The 24,280-nt window shown below is 46.2% G+C and overlaps 1 protein-coding gene across 4 annotated transcripts in view; it reads right to left on the bottom strand.

Moving 5' to 3' along the window:
• LOC135921350 (serine/threonine-protein phosphatase 2B catalytic subunit 2-like) overlaps nt 1–24,280 on the bottom strand; it is a 198,771-nt gene that overhangs the window by 109,105 nt on the left and 65,386 nt on the right. For all 4 annotated transcript variants that reach the window (XM_065455678.1, XM_065455679.1, XM_065455680.1 and 1 more), the window contains exons 5-6: nt 2,542–2,681; nt 1,115–1,192 (exon numbers count right to left, since the gene is read on the bottom strand). In XM_065455678.1, coding sequence (XP_065311750.1) covers nt 1,115–1,192; nt 2,542–2,681 — 218 coding nt within the window. The remainder of the gene's footprint in view (nt 1–1,114; nt 1,193–2,541; nt 2,682–24,280) is intronic.

The following is a 24,280-nucleotide window of genomic DNA, read 5'->3' as shown; positions in this document are numbered from 1 at the left end:
ATTGTTAGCAAACACTGTATGCACTGCGCTTGTCAGCTCAAAATGACCACACCTGGTGAGGGTACCTTTAAGCCTGATTGCTGTTGTTAAAAGGCCCCTAAACCACTCAGAGCTCGAAAATCTATTATATAGTGGCAGCTGTGTATAAGTCTACATTGCACATACAGCCACAAGAACATTGATGAACGACTAAGTGGTCACCAAAGTTTCTGGCTTGTCTTCGCTACCCTCCCCATCCCTTCTTGTCAGGTCAACTCCATGCAATGCCGCGAAAGCTATGGGTCGCATCAGCTGACCAGCACAGAGAACCAGAAGGGCTGCTCTACTGTACGCCTTGCATAGCCCTCTGCACAACGCTGGCTCAATCGAAGCTTCATGGAGTAGAAGTCGACCTGTTAAGTGTGGGGAATGTTCTAGCTCGCTTTCCCGTGTTGAGGCAATTGCCCTCATTCCTGAGAAAGCATCACCCTTATGGCCCCTGCCACGTCCTGAGCTGACACTGATAACCAGCAGGCCACTGACTTTACAACTTGACAAGGGGACACAAGACTGCACTGAACACGCAGGCACATCAAAAGCATAGGTGGCCTTATAACATATTTTAACCTTGCAAAAAGGCAGCTTAAATCAATTTGCCTGACAGGTAGCAGATTTGCTGTATAGCATAGAAGAGACTCAAACAGACCGACACACACGCAACTGTACCATAGACATGCATCAATTTCTCTTGGTGCATTCTGTATTTCCCATTCAACCCTGTCATGTAGTGCTTATAACATGCCCGTCAGTGCTCATATGAAAAAAAAGGGGGGGGGGGAGAAGAGGGGAGGGGGGTGAGTAACCTTTGCATTCTTCAACACTGTTCCCTATGACCTCAGACTCATTCGCTGTGCTCCTTGATAGCAGCAGTCCTAAGTGCACATATTTCAAGCTGGTATGCAAGTAATTGAGTGATATGGAAAGCAAATGCCTGCACTTAAATTGTATTTCTGGGACGTGGTGGACCCTTTCAAGGACTCGATTTTCTGCAATGCTACAGCAATATTTTTTTTGAGACAGTGCAAGGCTACGCTGCACAAAGCACTCACACTTTGGCGAGCGACATGGAACTCACCCAGCGTCCTGAGCCTCGTGAGCCCGAATTATAGAGAGGAGGTTGTTCTGCTGGAGAAACTCGCAACATGCTGCATAGCTGTGAAAAGGCAGACAACACATCAGTATATACACCCCAATCTGCTCTTGTTACATTACTTAAGTCATGTTGCATGCACAGACGTACACACCAGGATAGCACTTGGCCCCTCTTTCTTGCATCACCCCCCCCCCTCCCATAGCAGTTACTTCATTTGAATAAAACTTCCACAATTTGTGTCTTTCCATTCAAGGAACATATTCGTAAGGATTTTTTCTCATAATAAAGGAGACAGCGTAGTTACATGCGGCAGAGGAAACTCTACACTGCACATTTGTTTCTACCGTGTGGCTTCTGCTGAAACACTACACTTATACACTGATACAGTCAGCTTTCCACCTGATTCAAGACCAGTTTTATGGCTCAAACATTATTAGAAAAGTTCTAGCCACCCTTGAAAGAAAAAAAAAACTGCAGTAAAGATCCAACTATACAGTCACTATCCGACGATAAGTATAATGTATTAGCAGCATACTTTCTGCAGATTCACTCAGGCAAACTGGACCTCAAATATGTAATTAATAAGCTAATGCAATCGCACTCTTATGTATGCATATCTGCAACACTACTAATATTGCAGAAGGTGTTAGGTTGACTAGGGCACAACAAAATGCTTGCAGAGCATAAATACCGTTTCTATTAATAGCTAACTTCATTGAGAAGAATGCATGCACTATAAAGTGTCTTAATTTACAGCAAAAAGCACATTATTTAGCTTTATGGGCACTGTATCAAGCTTCACATTGCTTTCAGCTTTTACAACCACATAACAGCAGGAAAAATAAGGGCAAACACATTGCAAATGTGTGAAGGTATTTGAGGAATAGTGTTAGAAGCACATGTGCATAAACCAATTTATGACAGTACCCATAGAACATAAGAACACAAACATGACAATACAAGGTACACCTGCACGTCATATATAATAGTTCTGCCTCCCATGTCTCTGTACTCATCTTTCCTGGACTCAACCAGCTAATCGTTCATAAACATGGTTCTTAAACAGTGCATGCACACATTGCAAATGTCACTGGAATACATCATTAGCCATTCCCATACATTCCACTGAGCATGTGACAATGGCCCACAATTTCTTCTTTTTCCTTTTGTTATTTTCACCACCACTGTGGCACTGCCAAGCCACGAGAAACCACCAATTCACCTACAATTAAAAGTGTTTCTACCCAAGGAAAGCCAGCTCTAAGGCAGAAGTTAGGCAAGACACTGTCTAAAAAACATATTCAGGCTACTCTCATTTCTATGTAGTATCTTTTTTTCCCTGTCCCAAAAGCAAAAAGGAGAGGCCCAAGGGCTGCAGCTGAATGGAAACAAAAGCATTTGGTGCCCACCTATAGAAATATGAGCATCCGCGGACGCTATTGTGACTAAAATGCTCCGCATTCTTCTCATTGCCGAAGTCTTCAAGTGGATCCGACCATAGCAGGTCGCACATGGGACCAAATGCAGGCGGCTCCTTGAACCTGTCCAGCTGCATGCGCCAAAGGAAGAGGTCAGACGCTACAGAGGCACCAGAGCAACCCGCATGAACAGACCACAATGCATCATGCAATTAAATGCCTGCTGGGGGGCCATGTCTCCTCTGGCTCATGCATTCACATGGAGCAGCTTCCAACAGGACCCCATGTTCCTTGAAACTAAGCTCCAGAATCACATTGATGTTAAATATTGATGGTAAGCAAGCTGTTATTAAAAACCGATGCACACTACGAGATTTGCTATAGTAAAGAGTGTTTAATCAGCCTCCTCAATTAGGTCACTTTTGATGTGCCTTAAGAATGCACTTTACGCACTTGTACTTGAGCTCCACGGGGTCACAAAGATCAGGGCACACAGACCTTTGAACTCTGCAGCAGCAGTAAGCTACCACTCAACACCTCTGAACACACTAGTGCAGTGCTAGTCACAGCACAAGCAGGACAGCTAAAAGGACAGGGTTTGCGAGATGGCTGTGTACAAATCATTTCACACACAGATACCAGGCACAGCTGCTCTTCATGCATGCTAAGCATGAAGTCACCTGGCCAAACATCCGAAACACAATGATCCACAATTTCGGGTGGTACACCTTCAGTTGTAAAGCAAGATATATACATGGAGCTTGGCCCATCAGGTGAAATTAACCAAGTCAAGGAGGTTGGTTCAAATAAAGAGCTTTGCAGCTGCTTCAGTGCAATCAGTTGAACTGAAGTCAAGCTGTATTTGATAAATTAAAAGCAGGTAGCTCATCTATTCGAAAAGACTAGGTGGACTTTTTTAAAATTTCGAATCCTGCTCTCAAACCAAATTTGTAGACTCCGCACTAAAGGTCACATTTAGGTGACCCATTCCCTATCTTAATATGACAACCAGTGTAGGTTACAGAGAGGTTTTTTTCAGTACCCATTTACAGAGCACTAAAGGTTGCTCAGCATTTATCATCTTGATTCCCACTTGCACTATCTCTTTATTCTAGTGCTTGGCTCCCATGCCAACTTTAGATGCTAGACACCTGCTTTGGTTGTGCACTTGAATGAGAACGATCAGACTTGGGAAACAATGTACTTAAGCCAGATGCACCTGAAAACTACACCATTTGATGCATGAACAATTAGTTTGCAGACGCATTGCTGCAGTGTCTGCAAACAATTGCAGACATGTCTGCAGGCATTTCCTATATGCCTTCCTGCAAAGGCTCCACGTGCCCGCTAAAAAACAATTTTTATACCCAAGTATTAATTGTAGGGGTGGGAAAATATTAGAAGTTTCGAATACGAATAGAATATTTCACACTAATTACTTGTATTCACAGAACTATTTGGTATTGTCAAATATTAGAACTTATTTTGCAATTGCTGTTCAACTCTTGCTGCTTTTCTCTGCCTGCTAAACAAAGTATCAGAAATTACCAGGAGTATTTCACAAAGCTTTTTGCTCATAAGTAGTATTTTTATTGGCTGGCCACCATTGATCACAATTTGTTGGAATTTGCTCTTATGAAGAGAACTAGTGTAAGAGCTTTTTATGAATACAGGCACAGCAGTAAAACAACAGAAGTTCTTGAAACAGTGCACAAACAAAACAAGTAATGCAAGCACTGTTTTAGGTTCCATGGCAAAAACCTACAAGACAACCTGTGATTTTTTTTTTGTCATTTATTGTTTTTGGCAGTCTAGTCAAGCAGTTTTATTTTTGCTGCTAGAACCACTGCTGTTTTCCTTGCAATGAGCGTATTTACACATGTCTATGGCACACAAGTCCTTCAGCAACTTTTTTTTTCTGTGAACTTTTTTTTTCTGCAGCCATTTATGTGGTTTTTGGAGAGCTTGTTTGTGACCAGGCTCTAAATATGGTTGAGAGGATATTTGTACAGTTCTTTTAATGACGAATGAGCGATCTTGTGTTTAAAATGGATCCTTTGAACCTATATAGTTGGCTGTATTTTTTGCATTTATCAGTACAGGCATGATACCCAACTATACAGAAATATTCCTACTGTAAATACATATGCATTCATGTTTGACTATTCAATATTCAATGCTTACTATTCGTACTCGATTCATATTTGAAGAATTTCCTATTCTTCTAATTAGTTGCACAGCTCTAATAAGTTGTACAGTAAAACGTAATTTGCATTTCATGGGATCCGAAATGTCCGAATTAACCGGATGTTGAATTATCGAGGGTATCAGGAAAACAACAGACTATGTTTACTACTATGTCAACACACTTATTTACTGAATGAATGTGCAAATCTCATTTCTATTCTGCACAAAAGTAGTGCGGAAGCTGTAGTTCTCGTCATCCCGTGCCTGATTGGCTCTGGTAGCGGCAAAGGCCTCGCGACTTCCTTTGCAGAATGGCCGCAGCACGGACCTTCATTTGAGACGTGCTTTTCACAAGCACATGCACATTGTGGGGATGTGCGACTCTCGCGTGTCCCCTGATGCTTTTCCCGCATAGCGCGTCTCCTGTACTCCCGCTTCGCCGAGTGGCCTGCGTGACGCCCGCGGCGGTCGATGTGGTTGAAGCGCAGTGCGAGAGATGGCGCGAGTGTTGCGCTGCTAACGCCGCCGACAGGAGAGGTTACCTGGGCGCCGAAAGGAAGGCGCTTGCTCTCTTTGGGTTCGGGAAGCAAGCGGGATGGACGTGCCGTGGCGCGCGCCGACCGATGCTTCAGCGAGACCGTCTCGCGTGGCCGCCTTCGAACGCGCCACGATTCGCGTGACTATACACGCGAACGACCAGGCGTTGGGATCCAGCATGGGGCGAACATATTCGCTCGCTTCCGGTTGCGGTGAGTCGGACTTCTAGATTTGTCGCGCGCCCATCCGCATGTTTTGTGGATAGCAACTCGGCTAGCAGGCACTGATCTAAGAAAGGTGTAATAAATGCCCTTGTGATTGTTTGCACTACTGGGTACTGTCGTTCCCTTGTCCCAAGAGTACCGGAGGAGAACACCACAACATGCCGATTATTTTTATTTTACCAATGGGCTGGTCATGAACCAATCATCCGTCGATCATGATGTAGCTGGTGCTCTTCATCCTCGACAGCTTTGCAACAAGTCAAAACGAAACCACTGTTCGCTGCAACTGCTGCGGATGAAACTGCGGCCGCTACTGGCACAATCATGGATGGAGAGTAGACAGTTATGAAGATACGCAAAATTATGAAGGCATGCGAAGTCAAAACTAAATTAATATTTGGCGCAACCGCTGCAGACGAAACCACAGCCGCTATCGATGCGATCATGGATGGCGATCTTGCAGTTTTAAAGGCACGTGGCAGACGCACACACCAATTCAAGACGTACCGTATTTACTCGCGTAATGAACCCACCTTTTTTCCAGATAAGTTGACATAAATTTGGGGGGAGGGTTCATTACGCGGGGAAAAAAAATTTAGATATTTTTTAGGTCGAAATTTCATGTCACAATGAAGATAGGAAAATCGCAATCCCAACCTTACCTTTATAGTAAAAACACGTACGCGATGAATGTGAATTAAAAATTCATTTTTATTTTCATGCTGCTGGCTGCTTATGGTCTGTCTCACTCGGGCTCGCTATCTGAATCCACGCTTCCACTCATATCGCTTGCGACTTCGTCGGCGTCGTCGTCTTCCCACAGCGCGTCGTCTTCACTGCCGTCGAGGCTGTTGGAGATGCCAGTCTTTTTGAAGCTGCGGACGACCATCTCGCTGGGAATCACACTCCATGCTTCTAGAATCCATCGACAGAGCATGTCGATGGTGGGCCTTCTAATCTTACCTGCGGGAGTCAGGTCGTGGTTTCCCGCGGCCATCCACTCTGTATAGAGCCGGCGCACGTTGTCCTTAAAGGGCTTATTAATGGAAACATCAAGGGGCTGCAGCACTGATGTCAAGCCACCTGGGATGATAGCGAGGTCCGTGCGTAACTCGCTCATTCGGCAGCGGACATTTTTTTCCAGATGGCCGCGGAAGCTGTCCATAACAAGCAGAGATGGCAGGAGAAGAGCCCCGGGCCGCCGTCCCCAGACTGTTTTCAGCCAGTCGGACACCAGCTCGGCCGACATCCACCCTTTCTCCTGGGCGCGAATGTGGATACCGGCAGGAAGAGTTCCCTTTGGCAGAGTCTTTCTTTTGAAGACGACGAACGGCGGCAGCTTCCTGCCGTCCGCTGTTACAGCTAACATCACGGTGCACCGCTGCTTCTCGGCGCCCGTCGTCTTAACCTGCACACTTTTCGCACCTTTCATATCGACAGTGCTGTTTCTTGGCATGTCAAAGTTTATAGGCGTCTGGTCCGCGTTCCCGATTTGCGACAGCAGGAACTTTTTGTCCTCACGGATCCGAATGACAAAGCGGTGGAAATCACGCACTTTGTCCCCACAGTCTGCCGGCAGCCGCTGGCATAACGTAGTACGCCTTCTGAGGCACAACACGTTCCGGCGCATGAAACGAGTCGTCCAACCACTGCTCGCCTTAAATTCACTCGCGGCAATGCCGTGACTTCTTGCAGTGGCCCGCGCGCGATTCTGTATCAGCTCGTGGGATACGGCACATCCTTCGTTGCGGAGCCTCTTCACATAGCTCAGAACTTCTTCCTCGACGCGAGGAAACTTGCCCTGCTTCGGCCCGCGAAAGGCCCGGCGATCTTTCTTCGTCGCTCTGAGTTCCTCTTGTTGATTCCTCCAGTAGCGCACACGCACGGGGTCTACACTAAAATGCCGTCCAGCCGCGCGATTGCCATGCTCCAAAGCATGCTCCACGACTTTGAGCTTAAAACCGGCCGTGTAGCTAGCGTTACGCCCCATCGCACAACGCGCAGAAAATGCACAGCACGCACGAAATAATGCAAAGGTCGTAGCGAAGCACTTACACAGCAACAAAATAGGACTGGCGAAATGGCGACCGACGCTGTCCAAGTGCGTTGTCTTTACTTCGTTCTGCCGCCGCCGCGCATGCATGGCGCTATAAGCAGAGGTTTGCTTATTCAATGAAAACAGTGAACAGACAGTGGAGATACAGGGCCAAGAAATACCTCGGGTAACAGAATATAAATACCTTGGTATATGGATAAACGAAGGCAACGGATATATGGAAACACAGGAAAAAACCATAACAGTCAAGGGGAAGAGAAATGCAGCCATAATGAAGCACAGAGCGCTATGGGGATACAATAGGTACGATGTCCTCCGAGGTATGTGGAAAGGGGTAATGGTTCCAGGACTTACTTTTGCAAATGCGGTTGTTTGCTTTAAATCAGGGGTACAATCAGGACTCGACGGGAACCAAAGGTCAGTGGGTCGCCTCGCATTGGGCGCTCACGGGAAGACTACAAATGAAGCTGTGCAAGGGGATATGGGCTGGACTAGTTTTGAAGTGAGGGAAGCTCGCAGTAAAATTGAGTATGAAGAACGGCTGAGGAATATGGAGGAAAGTAAATGGGCTGGGAGAGTGTTCAGGTATCTGTACAGGCAAAACATTGATTCACAGTGGAGGAAAAGAACTAGGAAGCTTACCAGCAAGTATGCGGCCTGTGGGGTGGGCAACACAGCAAAGAAGGTCAAGCGGAAAGTCAGAGAGGCTGAATTAATCTCATGGGTGGCGGCAATGGAAAAGAAACCTGCCATGAGTAACTACTTAAAGGGAAAAAACGAAATTAGGAAAGAAACCATTTATGATAACTCAAAGGGAAGCTCATTACTTTTCGAAGAGAGATCGGGATGCCTTAGAACACGCACGTATAAAGCGAGATATAAGAAGGAAGAAGAAGCATGTGCTTGCTGCGGTAAAGCTAGGGAAACGACGGAGCATATTTTATTAGAATGTGAAGACATCTATCCAGCGGTCGATTTAGGCACCACTGGCCTCCTTGAAGCCCTTGGGTTCAGCGGGAGCAGTGGTAAAGCAAACAGGTCCGCAATAGACATCAGTAAGAGGCGATTGGAGGATTGGTGGAAGAAAAGTAGGGAAACGACAAAGGACGGAGACGTACAAAAGCACAGTTCGCAATAGGGTATCAGAAAATTTGGACGTGGTAGTTCATAGTGTGTTTTTTTTTTCTCATGGGTTAACCTAGGTAGGATATTAGGCAGCATAGTAGCAAGAGCTTGGTGGCGCAAGCCACCGCCCCGTTCCAAAGGGGACGCTCATAACATCCATCCGTCCATCCATGCTTTGCATTTAATAGATGGCACTCGGCAACCTGCATCATCATCATCATCATTGTAAAAAAAAAGAATCTAGAGAAGTTTGACAAATTGGTTCGAGAAATACAAAGAAAATAGCCGAGCGTGGTGGAAACTGCCGTCACCCCATTTCAAAGAGGACGCCCCAGTAAAGCCCTTTGCGCATCCACCAACGAATCATGCAAGGTCAATGAACGATCAACGAAAGCGTGCAGTCGACGCCCGCGTCACCCGCGTTCGCGTCGCCGGTGTTCAGCATCGTTGGCTTCAAATGATGTTTATTTTATCACTGCGCGATCAGACAATTTTATGATCGTCGACAGTCGACAGCGCCGGCCAATTGAGCCGAGATAACGCGAACATGCTGAACACCGACCCTGCGGGCGGGTGCGCGTTATTTACGCGACGTAAAAAAAAAAAAATTCAATTTTCGACGACAAAAGTGGGGGGTGGGTTCATTACGCGAGTGGGTACATTACGCGAGTAAATACGGTAATAGGCACTGTAGTGGATCCGATTCCGCCGCCACCGCCGCCGTGAGCGTCTGCACAACGAGCGGATGTTTATGTTCGCGACGCCAGCCTCCTCGGCGTGGAAGTCACGTACAATAAAGTTTCAGTTTCACCGGCGCTCGGCTGCTCGCCGGTCGCTCTCAAAGTTCGTTCTCTTCTCTCTGCGCGCGTCTGTCTATAGCGGACGCATTTCGCGCCCCTATAGCTTGGTGACTCAGACGTAGCAAGCTCACGCAATGGAAGACGAAATGAACACTACAGTAGTCAGCAACGACGCCCCGGCAACTCAGCCCCAATCAACAGTGCCAGGCGACATCCCTGCCCCCAGCGCTGCCATGGACGCCATTTCCAATGCCCAGCTGCGGCTGCCGCCGTTTTGGCCGAAGAATCCCGCCGTGTGGTTCACGCAAGTAGAAGCCCTCTTTGATCTGCGGCGCATCACATCACAACGTGTGATGTACCTGCATGTCGTCTCAGCACTTTCCTCCGAGGTAGGTGATGAGTTCGACGACGTCATGAGAGCCCCACATCCGGCCGCGCCCTACGACCATTTCAAGGCCATAGTGCTCATACGCAAAACCGTGTCCGAGAGAAGCCGCTTGCAGCAACTCCTCAACGCGGAAGAACTCGGCAATCGCCGACCGTCGCAGCTATTACATCGGATGCGACAGCTACTCGGCGACCGTACTCAAGACTCCGAGAGTCCACTATTGCGCGAGCTGTTTCTGCAACGCTTGCCTCAGACACTTGTCGTGGTCTTGGCAGCTGCGGATGATATGCCTTTTGACAAACTGGCAGAACTCGCGGACTGCGTCAACGACTACTCCGGCGTAAGCTCCACGGTGTCCTCGACCACTGTCACATCAGACCTCGAGGCCCGGCAATCTCGCCTCGAGGAGAAAATTGACAGGCTGATGGACACCATGGCAGCAATGCAGATGGACACGCCTCGTCGCTCTCCACTGGCTAGGGGTGGCTCACGTTCGCGTTCCCGTTCCCGCCCAAGACACACTTCTGACGGCTTCTGCTGGTACCACACCAGGTTCGGCGCCAGCGCTGCAAAATGTCGACAGCCTTGTCGCTGGCAGGGAAACATGGAAGTGAGTCACTAATGGCGGCGCGTGACTCAACCGCTACGGGAAGCCGCCTATTCTACACCACAGACAGGATCGCAGGCCATCGCTTTCTTGTGGACACTGGTGCAGAGGTAAGCGTCATTCCTGCCTCTCGCCAGGACCGACACCGATGTCCGAGGACTGCGCCTTTGCAAGCTGTAAATACATCCACAATCGCAACATATGGCCAACGCTCCCTCACCATTGACCTGGGCCTGCGTCGCATATTTCGGTGGATTTTCATCCTCGCCGATGTGCGCTTCGCCATACTAGGTGCGGACTTTCTTACCCATTTCGGTTTGAACATGAATCTCCGCTCCCGTCAACTTAGGGACTGTACGACCAGCCTCACCGTGCAAGGTATCCTCGCACCGCTGTCCGCCTCTACGCAACCAGCTCCGCATTCGCCGTCATCAGAATTTGCCTCTATCCTCAGTGAATTTCCTGAACTTACCAAACCTACCAATTTGGAACTTCCAGTGCGGCACACTGTGACGCACCACATCGTCACCACGGGTCCACCAGCGTCCTGCAAGCCATGACGTCTTGCTGGAGACCGCCTCGGCACAGCTCGCAGAGAATTTGATCACATGCTGCAGTTAGGCATAATCCGCCCATCATCAAGCAGCTGGTCATCTGCGCTGCACATGGTGCCCAAGCGTCACCCCGGAGATTGGCGCCCTTGTGAAGACTATCGTGCATTGAATGCCCGCACCACTCCCGACCGGTACCCGCTCCCGCACATTCACGTCCGCGCCCCTATAGGCACAAATAGGCAACAAGCGTTTAGACGCTGCTGCCATTCCCATAGGATTTCCATTGATGACTATGACAATGCAGCCTCCGCTGCTTCGTTTCGGATGGATGCTAGCCGCGTTTTTGCTCTTTTGCGCCGCACGTTTGCTGCACTTCGCACTCGCCAAGCTCCGAGAGTTGGCCAAATTAACCGATGTGCAGCTGAATACGTCCAAATTAACAAGTGTTTAATGGCAATAAATAATGCATATGCCTGCCGGGACCAAAGGAAGAGTCCCAATCACCCGATTTCCCAATCAAATTAACAAGGTTTTACTGTACATCCCTGGAGCTTGGAATTACTACCCTAGAATAACAATGGTCGCATATCTCGGAGCCAACATAACCATACAAATATGGGTATCGGATTGAACTCTTCAAGATCTCTACTGGACTTGTAGGCATTATGCAATGGTTCTACCATCTGCTGTCAGAGCCACGGAGTGTTCTCAGAGGTGAGGTGGGACCAGCTCAGCCATCATAGGCTGCAAATTGAAATTCATTGGTGGCAGGCCATGTGTGCACTGCTTTGACCACATTACAACCGTGTGCCGATCCTCATTTCCCCAAACTTTGGAAGTTTCACCACCTCAATATACACTTTTACAGAACAAATGAAAAATTCAAGTTATTCTTTGATGCTAGCCTTGTAATAAAGTGCGATGTTTTACTTATAAACAGTTCTAAAGCTGCAATGGAATTTATGGCTCACATGAGATTCAATGTACTGGCAGTGTCCAATAATACGCTGAGGGGGTTTGTGATAGCAATTATATGGTTGCCCCAGGTGCATTTCGGCCATCGCCTTCGACGTAGCCATGAGGTCCCGTATAAGTCCAAGGGCGATAAAATTGCCGCACAGACTATGCTGTAGGTTCAATATCAGCGGTTCAATATCAGCAATGCGGTTCAATATCAGCAATGCGGTTCAATACCAGCAATGCGGTTCAATACCAGCAATGCGGTTCAATACCAGCAATGCGGTTCAATACCAGCAATGCGGTTCAATATCAGCAATGCGGGTCAATATTCGAGGAAAGCTTGCCAGAGTAGGACAACGGAATTTTGACAGTAAGGTTTTCTTCTGCTACACATTATGCATCTGTGCCATCTCATTTCAAAACAATGAAATTCTCGCGAAGGCGTATTTTTTACGAGGTTCAACTGTATTGAGGACGTTCTTGCGATCACAAAAATCAACCAACTACAGGTGGGTACAAATGCTTGCAATGACACTGCATGATGACATTGCGAAGGAGAGTGCAAACAATTTTTCACTGCATTTGACATGAGGTTGTAAATTCCCTGCTCCATGAAGTGCAATATTTCACTCACCTGTTGACAGGAGCCTCAGTAACAGATCGGCAACCATTTTTTAGTACAGTTAACCCGCGATATAACAAAGTATTTACTTTTCATAACCTCTTGTCTATAGAAAACCATGTAATTAGAAGCTCAATATAACAAAGTATATGTGCAATTTCAATATAACGAAATTTCGCTTCCACCGCAGAGGAATGCCAAGACAATAAGTAGAAACCAACGGATGCAGATGGTCAAATGATTGAATTACAAGCTACTGCTTGCAAACGAACTTCTCAAACAATGCGCAGTGCAACAAGAATGACCACTGAAGTGAAGCCGCATCATGTCCCGTATAGAGTCCAAGTGCGATAACCTATTGCGCCCCGTGCACTTTCTTCCTATACACTGTCTCATATTACCAAAATTACGACTGCAATTATGAGTAATCAACTCTATTCAGAGCATCACTGTCAAGGTTTGACGAGGTTTACCGACTTCAAACAGTACTACGGCCTCTATGTGTGAACTCTACAGGACACATTACAAAGAATATCGTAACAAGGGTGTAGAATTATTCAACATTATCCAAAATTATCTGGAGTTGATAAGTGTCTTCAGAGAGAGAAGGTTTCCAGTAACAATGGCACTACCAAAGATACTACAGTTGTTTTTTGCAATTACAGTCTCGGCAACAGGGCAAGTAGGTCACTTCTGTGAAGCTCAAATAAAGATGTATATATTCAGAAAAGTTTGTGATTAGGAAACAAATTTGTTGCACTCCGCTTTTGGGACTTGAATACACATCTTGGGTTCATCTTGATTGAAAGCCACTGCTCAGCTTCAAATAAAACTTAGCCTGGTCCTTTCTGGAAGTCACTTGCTACTTTTAAAGCAAAACTTTCTTTGCCTAACCTCCCTGGTTTGGTGTGGCTGCTGTTGCTGTCTGACTTCGGCACAAGAGTTGCAGAATACCTAAATGTTGCTTGATATGTGTGGCACTTTTATGTGCGTACGCCTATCATAACCATTCTTCTCTCGACAAGGATCACACACTTCCTTTGGTGTCACGACACTGCTGTGTAGAATTCTCGCACAGTGCATCCACCCAATTTGGTGTCTGCATTTAGGAATAGCTTCTATGCAGTGCATAAACAAAAACTGCGCAAAATTAAAGTTATGACTTTCGTGATGAAAAAAATATTTAAATTATAGGGTTTTACGCGTCAAAACCACTTTCCGATTATGAGGCACGCCGTAGTGGGGGACTCCAGAAATTTCGACCACCTGGGGTCCCTTAACGTGCACCTAAACCTAAGTACAAGGGTGTTTTCGCATTTTGCCCCGCTTTTTGTGAAGGATAAGCAAACATTGCATTAGATTACATGTTGCATAGTGCAAGTTAGTACAATTGTATGCAACACAGTTAGTTGCTAAGCTTTTAATTATCTGGTGCACTAAAGCTTTGCTTCATATGAATTCCAACATTTGTGTTGCATTATTTTTGCCAAAAATCCCATGCGAAGAGAAAGCAGGAGATGACTAGCTAGCTTATTCTCCCAACTGCAACCAATCTAACCTGTATTTGCTTGGGTTATGGCGGTAGTTGTCAGCCCACCCGAGAAATTCCCAAGAAGCTGGTGGCAAAAACAGGTGATTGCCGAGTGGACAGGGGCTCGCATGACAGAGGGGGCAAGTTCTAAGGTAGCAAAACATCGTTCATGTGTGCTATCGCACTCAGTACGAGCTACAATAGGAAGGCACGTGACAAACCGGTTGCACATTGTAGCCAATACTCGGCACAACAGTACATGCTTAAAGCATATCACTGGTTAAGACAGGGTTCCAACAAATCCACAACCCAGTATCCATGCAGCCTAATGGATTGGTTGACCAAATGCCTACTGGTTACCATGTTTCTGGCTAGTGCAACTGTACAGATACTCGCATGACACGTGTGTGCACTGCATGCGCCTAGGAAGCGTCTCAATACAAGGACTGTATGCGCTTAGTGGGTGACGTACTGCACACAAATCGCTTGGGATGATCGGCACCATGCGCCCACGAGTACTACTGCATTTCTAAAGTCCACATTACAATTCAGCATCTTTACCGGGATTTTGTCACCCGGTGTCAGTCGGAGTCAACACTAAGGGAAGCGACAAGCCAAAGCACCAAGTTCTGGACATGCAAGTTCTTGCTGCCATCGCTGGAAGCGGCTCGATGAAAGAGAACTGGCAAAAACTAATTGGCACGCTTGTGCGGCCACACTACTATCAACTTCTGCAAGCAACTTGCGCAGCATTGAGTTCCCATTGTGCACCCCGGCCAATGTGGCAGCTGCAAAAGCAGCCACTTGAACCTTCATGCGTGCTGCCTTATATATATTTTTTATTGCGATATCAACTATATGGACACTTCAGGCACAGTTTTGCTGTTGCCGTTGTCAGGATGTTCTGTATAAAATCCAAGGGTGATAAGAACGTCACCACGTGCCACATGCTGTATGTGTGAGTGAAAGAGCATGAAGGAAGGCCATGATCGCGGCTCAATCTGGTGTGCGGAAGGGAGGAGAGCCGAGAGGAAACAGGCAGTCTTCCATCACGTGAAAAGCCATGGGGGGATGGCGTTGTTTGGCAGCAACTGTATATTTCACAACCGCACATGAAGGGCACCAACGATCATGGCTCAATGACACATGTGCAAAGGAGGACAGTGGGTCAGCAACATGGGAGGGAGGGGAGCAGTTCTACTCTGGCCACAACAGCGTACTTTGCACAGCCGCACGTGACCTATCTGCAGATGGCTCATACCTTTATGCATGCGGTGTCTTTTTCTATGGCTGTGTTCTCATAGCTCAGTTTGTGATGAAGCAATTAACAGGGGTAAGGTCACTTTGCTGCTAATGCTGGTGCTGCACTTCCTCATGCAGTGTTTTGACAGCAAATGTTCGTATTCATCGAGTGCGAGGTGTTCATGTTTGCCTGTGTGCACTGACACCATGCTTGTTTAGTTAGCGAATGTTTCCCAGCTTAAATGGCCAATAATACTACTATCCTTACTCAATACAGCTGTCTACTAATTTGCTATAGCAATCGATGCTGCACCTTTGGAGTGAAACTGCAACTTCTTGCACTGTAGACATATAAAGAAAGTATTAAAGCCATACCTGCCAACCTGGCGAGATAAAAAATCGGGAGACCTTTATTCGCACCAATGAAGGGGGGGGGGGGCATTCACTGTTTTAACTTCCGGTAGTACCGGGGGGTTTGTTCAAACTTTCAGGCAGTGTTCGATGAGTCCTTTTGCAGGACCTTGCAGTAGCAGACTTCGTTCACTTCAAAAATTTGTCGGAGCAGCTCTGCTAAAAACATGGTCCAGACTGACAGCCCTTCAGACAGTGCTTCTAAATTATGGGGTTTTACGTGCCAAAACCACTTTCTGATTATGAGGCACGCCGTAGTGGCGGACTCCAGAAATTTTGACCACCTGGGGTTCTTCAACGTGCACCTAAATCTGTGTTTTCGCATTTCAGACAGTGCTTCTGCTTTCTGGTTCTCCTTCACTAGCACTAGATCACTAGATCTTCACTAGATCTGCCTTCACAAGCAGCAGGTGTTGGAGGCTTGTGTTGCACATTGATGAGCGGAACTCAGTCCTAGTTTTTCGTGCCGTGCTAAAAATCCTCTCGCACTCTGCGTTGCTATGCAGTATCACGAGTAAATCCAGCGTCACCTTAACTCACCTTCGAGAGCGTCTAAAGCGTCTTCAGCAAATTCACTGGAATCTCGGAGCAGCAGATGAGGAAAACTCTCAATGAAGAAACCAAGATTCGACAGCAATGCCTGCGAATTAAATTTCATGTTGGCCACCTCCACATTCTTCAGAGTTGCGTCCACATCCGTAGCGCTTCGCCTCCTCGCATTTCGGAAATATTTTCCGTAGAAGAGGCTTAATGTAGTCGCTGACACAATAGGTTGTGTTCAACAAGGAAGCCCGTAAACAGGCACTCCACATGTATAACACTGTTGTCGCACTTGTTATGGAGAAAGTTCACTATGTTGCCTTGCTGCTCAGCGGTGCGAACATAGCTTTGATGCTTCGCCGTGGAAATGTGCAGTTTCAAGTGACCTTTGACACCGCGAGACACGCTGACGTCGCATCTACACGTTGTAGAAAATGCAAAAGGTTCTTGATGTCGAAAAGCGCAGAAATTCAGAAATATAAGATCGCACAAACTTGTGCAAATACCTTTTCTTGGGCTATGATAGCGCCATGGCATCAAGCACACGAGGATTCTAACTTTACACAGTGCACCGCACATAGACAGCCTAGCCAACAAGCAGCAGCAAGACGCACCATGAAGGAAGGCGTGCATGAAATGCAAGAGCTACATTGGATCTGGCTTTGGTTGGCTTACTAGGCACCGTGGTCAGCTGCTTAGTCGATGATATCGATGGTGCTAGTGCAGCCGTTGTTGGTGATACTAACAATTGCGATGTGGTGTTGATTTCGTGGTGTTCATTCCGCGGTGCTGGTTTCGCAAAAACCATTAGTGTGCGAACGGAGACCACTTTTCGGGAGATATAAGACAGTGATCGTACAATCGGAAAGTTCAGTCACAAATCGGGAGTCTGCCGGGCGAATCGGGAGGGTTGGCAGGTTGGTATGTAATGGCAGGTTGGTAAGTAAAGCTATAACCAGAAATATTACAAATAGCTTTGCTTGACAATACACACTGCTTTAGGAGATTCCACTTTAAATCGATCTGGTTACATTATCTGACACTGGGCTGGCACTGGTCTACGTGCTTTTCACACAGCTGAGCACCCGCTCTGGCACCATTCATGCAACAACGCAGTGAGAGGCAACGAAAGGAGACGCTTGTAAAAACACAATGTGGGGCAGGCTTAAGAAGTGGCATTAGTTCTCGCATCGCTGTACAATTATGGGCACACATGTCAGCTCCACAAGTCGAATCCACGAGTCGCATCCTGCCATGTACATATTAACAAAGTTCCACACTACGCATTTCAAAAAAGCATGTATGTTATAGATGAAAAACCACTGTCAAAGGTGCGGGGGCTGTACTGGTACCGAGAGAATTGGTGTAGCTGCTGCTGAACTTTAAAACAACAAATTCTTGTAAGAATGTGGACCCATAACCAACGACCAAGAAAAAGTCTAACTGCTCATGTTATTACCTGAAAGCGTAAAAATTTTGGGGAAGCTATCAATTATTTTGATAGCTCAAGAAAAATCTAATGAAATAATCAGAATGATAAGAATGGGCTGGGGTGCATTTGGCAGGCATTCTCAGATCGTGAACAGCAGGTTGTCATTATCCCTCAAGAGAAAAGTGTAACAGCTGTGTCATACCAGTACTCACGTACGCGGCAGAAACCTAGAGGCTTACGAAAAGGGTTCTACTCAAATTGAGGACGACGCAACGAGCTATGGAAAGAATAATGATGGGTGTAAAGTTAAGGGACAAGAAAAGAGCAGATTGGGTGAAAGAACAAACACGAGTTAATGACATCTTAGTTGAAATCAAGAAAAAGAAATAGGCATGGGCAGGACATGTAATGAGGAGGGAAGATAACCGATGGTCCTAAAGGGTTACGGACTGGATTCCAAGGGAAGGGAAGCATACAGGGGGCGGCAGAAAGTTAGGTGGGCGGATGAGATTAAGAAGTTTACAGGGACGACTTGGCCACAATTAGTACATGATCGGGGTAGTTGGAGAAGTATGGGAGAAGCCATCGCCCTGCAGTGGGTGTAACCAGGCTGCTGATGATGATGATCAATTATCTTTCCCACCAGAGATTGAAATTGAATGCACCTGAAATTTCTCAAAAAATACATTTTCTGCAAGCATTCCATGAGCATTTCATTTAGATTACATTTTTGAAAGTAGTATTACAATGTAACATTTATGAGAACTAAAGCCTTCCACACACATTCCATGTTTTCCACGAACCAACAACTAAATTCATTTGACGCAGACAACCTGAAAAGTTGTGTGTCCTTGGATCACTGCATAAAGCCTAGCTTTTTACTGCAGCCCAGGCAAGCATTAACCCTTTAAGGCACCTTGTACACAATTGTGTACATTGTACTTCTGGTGTTTTTTTTATTTTCACATTTAGGGCGCGCAATTTTCTATTAGGTTGGCTTTAGCGCATTCCCAAACTTTAAACTGACAACCATGTGCATTTTGGGCGCCATCTGTCGCATTTCAGTGGAGATGTTCATATCAAAAAACAAGAGATGGCGGACGCCGGAGCAGCAAATGGCGGCGAGTCAAGTTCTTATTTTTTTAGAGCCGCTTTTTTTTTTATTGTGGCAAGCTAAAAAAATTAGACGCGCTTGTGCGTCATATGAAGTACCGAGGAGTGATAATTTCATCCATTCTGAGGAGATGACCGAACGCTAACGCTCGCACGTGCACGTGTACACGATTGTGTACAAAGCGCCGTGGTCGCTGCAGAAATGAACGCTGAGAGTTGCTTTGATTTTCTTTTCAGGTTTTTTGGCCATTCGTCGTTCTTCTTTCAACAGTGCAAACAAGCACAAGAAAACCCAAAAGACAGCTGAAAGGCTTTTGGAGCTCATTGCTGATAAATGTTTCAGACGTCGGGGAAAGTGACGAAGAAGCCACGTGTGAAGCGACCGACACCTGCGTTGCAGCTGCGTTCACCAACCTCACAGAAGACGAAGATGCTGCTGCAGGGGAAACGCAAGCTGAAGAAGTTGACACTGAGAGTGCTTTTTCCTTTTGTAAACCTGGGTATCTGCAATTCTTTGCTGGACTACCACCGCGACAATCAAACGCTGCCTAGAGCTAAACTCCTATATTTGATGAATTTTCACTTGCAAGTTGCCGAATCATTAATTAAGTGAGTACTACCCGAGTAAAAGCGTGGAAGGCCTTCTCTTGCAGAGATCCAAGCACCACAACCAAAGATAGGGCAAAAAAGCAAGAATATCGCTTCCTTGCACCGACGCGCACTACGACTCCTTTGACCATTGGCCTGAATCCCGCGACCAGAAGGTGCGAATTAGGTGCAAGCTCGAGAAGTGTACACGAGGTGCCCGGATATTCTGCATGAAATGCGCCGTGCCACTGTGCCCGACGAGAGAGATTGCTTCCTCGCATTCCACAAGTGAATTTTGTGACCACCGAGGCGCTGTGTACACAATTGTGTACGATTTTGCAAATAATAAAGTTTCATGATAACTTTCAAGAATTCGATGGTTTTGTGTTTCTTAGGTTCCAAAAAGAATGTCTATATAAAAAAAATGTTTTTCTATGCATAATTGCAAGTGGCGCCTGAAAGGGTTAATGGTGCTCCCTCTCAGCCTTTGCCTTAGCATAACAGAAAGCTTCTTCGGTCATCATGATTTCCAACTGACGCGTCCAAGCGGCTGCCAAGTGAATGGTGCAGTGACCAGGCTTTTGGTAGCCCTATGTTATTGTGCTGCTTCAACCTGGCGCCACCGTATCTCTTCTGCAGCAGCAGCAGCAGCCACCTCTTCTGACATGGCTGCCTTGAGGGTGATGCATTTGGCGACACAACTGGTGTTCCTAGTGACTAAAGATGACTCCACAATGTCATGAAGTATTCATTTGTGCCTTCCTCCCAATCATCCCCTAGGACCTATTTTCTTTCTTTTCCCCTTCAAGTGCCTTCCCCCTCCCCCATCAGTCTGAGAGAAGCCGCAATGCCCACCACCTTTGAACGATCTGTATAATGCCAGTTCATTAAACGCGTAAGTGCACAATCACCAAAGGAAGCAAGCAAAATGTGAGCGTGCCATGACAACTGCATCCTGCCCCGTCCCCTGGGGACACTCCTACCACTGCCAGAGGCACTCTTACACCAAGGGCTGACAGTGGGAAAAATACACGTTGGAACAAGCCAGAATGAAGTATTTAGTGCCCACCACAATGGCTCAGCAGCTATGGCGTTCAGTTGCTGAGCAAGCTTGCAGGTTCAATTCTCGGCTGCAGCAGTTGTACTTGAATGGGGGCAAAATGCAAAAAGCTTGTGTACATTGATTTTGGTACACATTAGAGATAATGAGTCCCATGTCACCAAAATTCATTTGGAGCCCTCCCCTAGAACTTTCTTCATAACCCACCATGTTATTTTGGGACGTCAAACATGCAACTTATTGAAATATTTAGTCATATAAAACTGCCAATTGGGTTTTCGCAGAAAGTAGAAAGAATTGTACTGATGAGGTAAAAAAGAAATTCTATTGGAAAAACGTTCGCTCTCAATTTACATTGATTTTTGAACAACACTTAATTTAATTAATGACAACATGAATATTATATTGCAAAATGTATAGTTCACAGTAAGACTTAAATGAATATTGACATTAAATTTAAATGCAATTAGCATTCTTAGCCTACTAACCTCGCTTTGGTCTGCTATCTAGCCACCACCGCAGAACTCTTGTCCTGCGGTTGGCTTTGAACTCAGTTCCTTCAGCACAGCAGCTCGATGGTCTACTATTTAGACCATGAACGCACGCTTACAAATCCCACATAGCTTCGCCCTTACCAGCTTCAGTCATGCAAGCCACAGCTTTGAGACACTACGAGCAGCATTGCATGGCAACAATTTACAAATAAAACTGATAATGCACGCTCTTCTAGCTGACGATGACTGATGAAGACGATAGCTGATGATGTTTTACGCCTGAAAAATGAAGCCTATGCCATCGTGCCAGTGTTAAATTAAAGTCAGATATGGATATACTGAACCTCAATTCTACATGCAGACGAGCACTACAACACGCTACAGCCTAACCATAGAGGGCGTATGACCTTACTCACCATTACATAGAAAATCGCTTAGGCCTCCCTTTCAGTACTGACATGGGCCCACCCAGCGCAGGGAGCTTTAACACCTCTAGAGGTTGAAGATAAACTGCGTAATGCTAAGTCAGCTTGTCGATTCGGATGGCTTCACAAAATGTGAAGCCATCTTCCAACACAAAAGAGAAACAGAGAGCCAATGCATCACTGCAAGCCATGAAGCACTACTACAACAGAAATGTCAAGCCCGGAATGGACAATGGGCCACAACCCACCAATGCCAACAGTTCACAGTGGCAGCCAATAGTTCAAAAAGCACTTCCTCCACAATGAGTTAAGTGCTTTGTGTAGTGTCTGCAACCATCTATAGAATGCATCACATGTCCCGAAGGCAAAAGAGAAATAGGAAGTGCCCTACTTCTCAATCCACCATCCTCTACTATGCGCCACAGGAGACAGTACCGAAGCATTGAGACAATCAACAGGTCAATATGGTTGCAGAGTGTCGTTGCCATGACGTGCCTTCGTCATTACATAGTGGGTGGCTACATTACTTGAATGCCAATTGCATCAATGTCGACAGCCATTGTGAGATGGGTACGGCCAGAATTTTCCAACTTTGTTTTTTTTTTCTTTAATGAAGGTCCTTGACCTCAAAGCCCTAGAAGAAATACTAGTAGGCCTTGGTGCACTTTAAAATAAGTTACTAAAATAGCTCTTATGACATAGTTTTGTGCCAATATAACATAAAACAATTCCAATCTGTTTATATACCAAATCCTCCATCAGCCTTCTGTCACAGGTCAGAATGGTTCAAGTCCAAGCCCCTATGTCCAGCCCATATGGATGGGCACCCCACCCAAATGGGCAGAGTCGGAGCCATTGCGACTTACCACAGAGCACTGGCAGATTTTTAATCAAAACATATTGGAATAGTTTTACATTATACCGGCCTTGGTTTCATTTCTCAGGAGTCATGATGTCATTACCAAGAAGGTGGTCACTCGGAAGCAGAACATTGCAAACTTTTGACACTCGCTCTGTTGTCTGCTTTTTTGCCACATCAGGCTGCACTAACCTGATTATGGGTGCCAAAACAAAATCTCAGCCACGCACGATGCTCCACTTGCCTATGAAGACAGTGACTGACTAAGCTTCACCGACTGCTTGAACATAGAAGCACATGTACAGACATTTTACAGTAACGTGGAAGACGAGGTCACCAACAGTGCGACAATAAGCGGTGATGGGTACAATGAGCCTACTCGTGCAGCTGCTTTAGCAACAGTTACCGAGTTCCTGAACATCGTCCACAGCTTTCTTGAGTGTAGAAGTCGTGACCGTGAGATGCTGCACATGATTTGTGGCTAGTAAACATGACCCTTAGTGCAGCGAACTATCGTACTAAGCAATCACACATCAGTGATTATTTCAAGTAGTCCTGCAACATGGAAAATGATGACAGGCTTCTGTCACGCAGTTTTGACCTTTTTCCATACCTTTCTTCTTTCTTTCTGGTAATTCAAAAATCTGGTTGATTTGAAAATCTTTCAGTCGAACGAACTTCGAATTAACGAGGTTTTACTATACACAGTCGAATCCTCATTATAACGATACAATATAACAATATAATAAGACAACATAATCCACAGTCAGCTCTTGTATTTGTTCTAAGGCGAAATAAACCGCTTACTACAATACTCCCAAGCAGCGTTATCAGTTGTGACCATTAAATCGCACACCGGGTGTAAGAAAAAAATGAAAAATCCTCGAAAAAAAGAAAGAACCACTACATTTGCCTGCAAGCTGCAGGTCGTCGCCACATTCCACCCTTGTGGAATGTGGCCGTGTACGGTCGTCACACCCCCTCGGTTCCACCCCTCCAATGACGGTGCAGTTGGCTCACATATTATAGGGGTGGAAAGGATTGAGACGGGAGAAGAGTGCATGAGGACCGCAATGCGTAGGGCAATGCAAGGAATGCACGCCTTGCAGTGCTCACAGCACAAAGGTGGATATGGCGAAGGTGTACCATACCACGGTATTTTTTAATGCAAGAGCATTACTTGGCTCATTGTGCAACAGGCCGTCATCAGAAAGCCATGGCACAAAAACAGCACAAAAGTCATCTTCAGCTAAAAAAAAAGTGGCCACAGTGAGGATCAATCCTCTGCCCTACCACCACTGCTACCGCTCAATAGCTGAGCACGCTGACCACTGCACCACCATTGCAACAGGCGACAGTGATGACTATCTTAAAGCCTGTGCATGTGGTTGGGCTCTGCCTGGCCGGCATTTCACTAGATGGCAGAGTAAGCAGCTGTCGGGCGAGCACGGTGAGCTGCAGCCACTCATTTTGCCTTTCACGACAAATAAGATGCAACGCGCTTCAGGTTCCTGCCAGACGACGACTATGACATCCCCCCAAACTGTGAGGTGGAGTTCACCTACGAACCTGATGAAATGTAATGCGTGCCACTTGGAAAGGTACTGTCATCACTCAGCAAAGTTATGTCACTGAGGCTGAAAAGTGGTGCAATCGAGGAACACTCAACGCAATGTTCGTGAAGCACTACTTTAACGAGAACTACACAAATAAAACTCAGCTGAGAGATCGCAACATGGCCGGTTTGTTGCGTAGACATTTCAAAGTACACAACTGACTGTTTCTGGCACTGACCTTGGCACAGTGCTAGTAACATCGGCAGCCATACATGTTGACGTGACTCCCATGCAAACTCGCATGAAATCTGGTGAACATGATTGTATCCTAGATTGTACATCCCACTCCCTACGAGCAATGGATCAACTCCACAGACTACTTGTATCTGGGATATGTCCCCATTAAATCAACTGCCCAA

This window comes from Dermacentor albipictus, unplaced genomic scaffold (genome assembly GCF_038994185.2).
Source record: "Dermacentor albipictus isolate Rhodes 1998 colony unplaced genomic scaffold, USDA_Dalb.pri_finalv2 scaffold_12, whole genome shotgun sequence".
Lineage (NCBI taxonomy): Eukaryota > Metazoa > Arthropoda > Arachnida > Ixodida > Ixodidae > Dermacentor > Dermacentor albipictus.
This window is presented reverse-complemented; position numbering and strand designations above follow the sequence as displayed.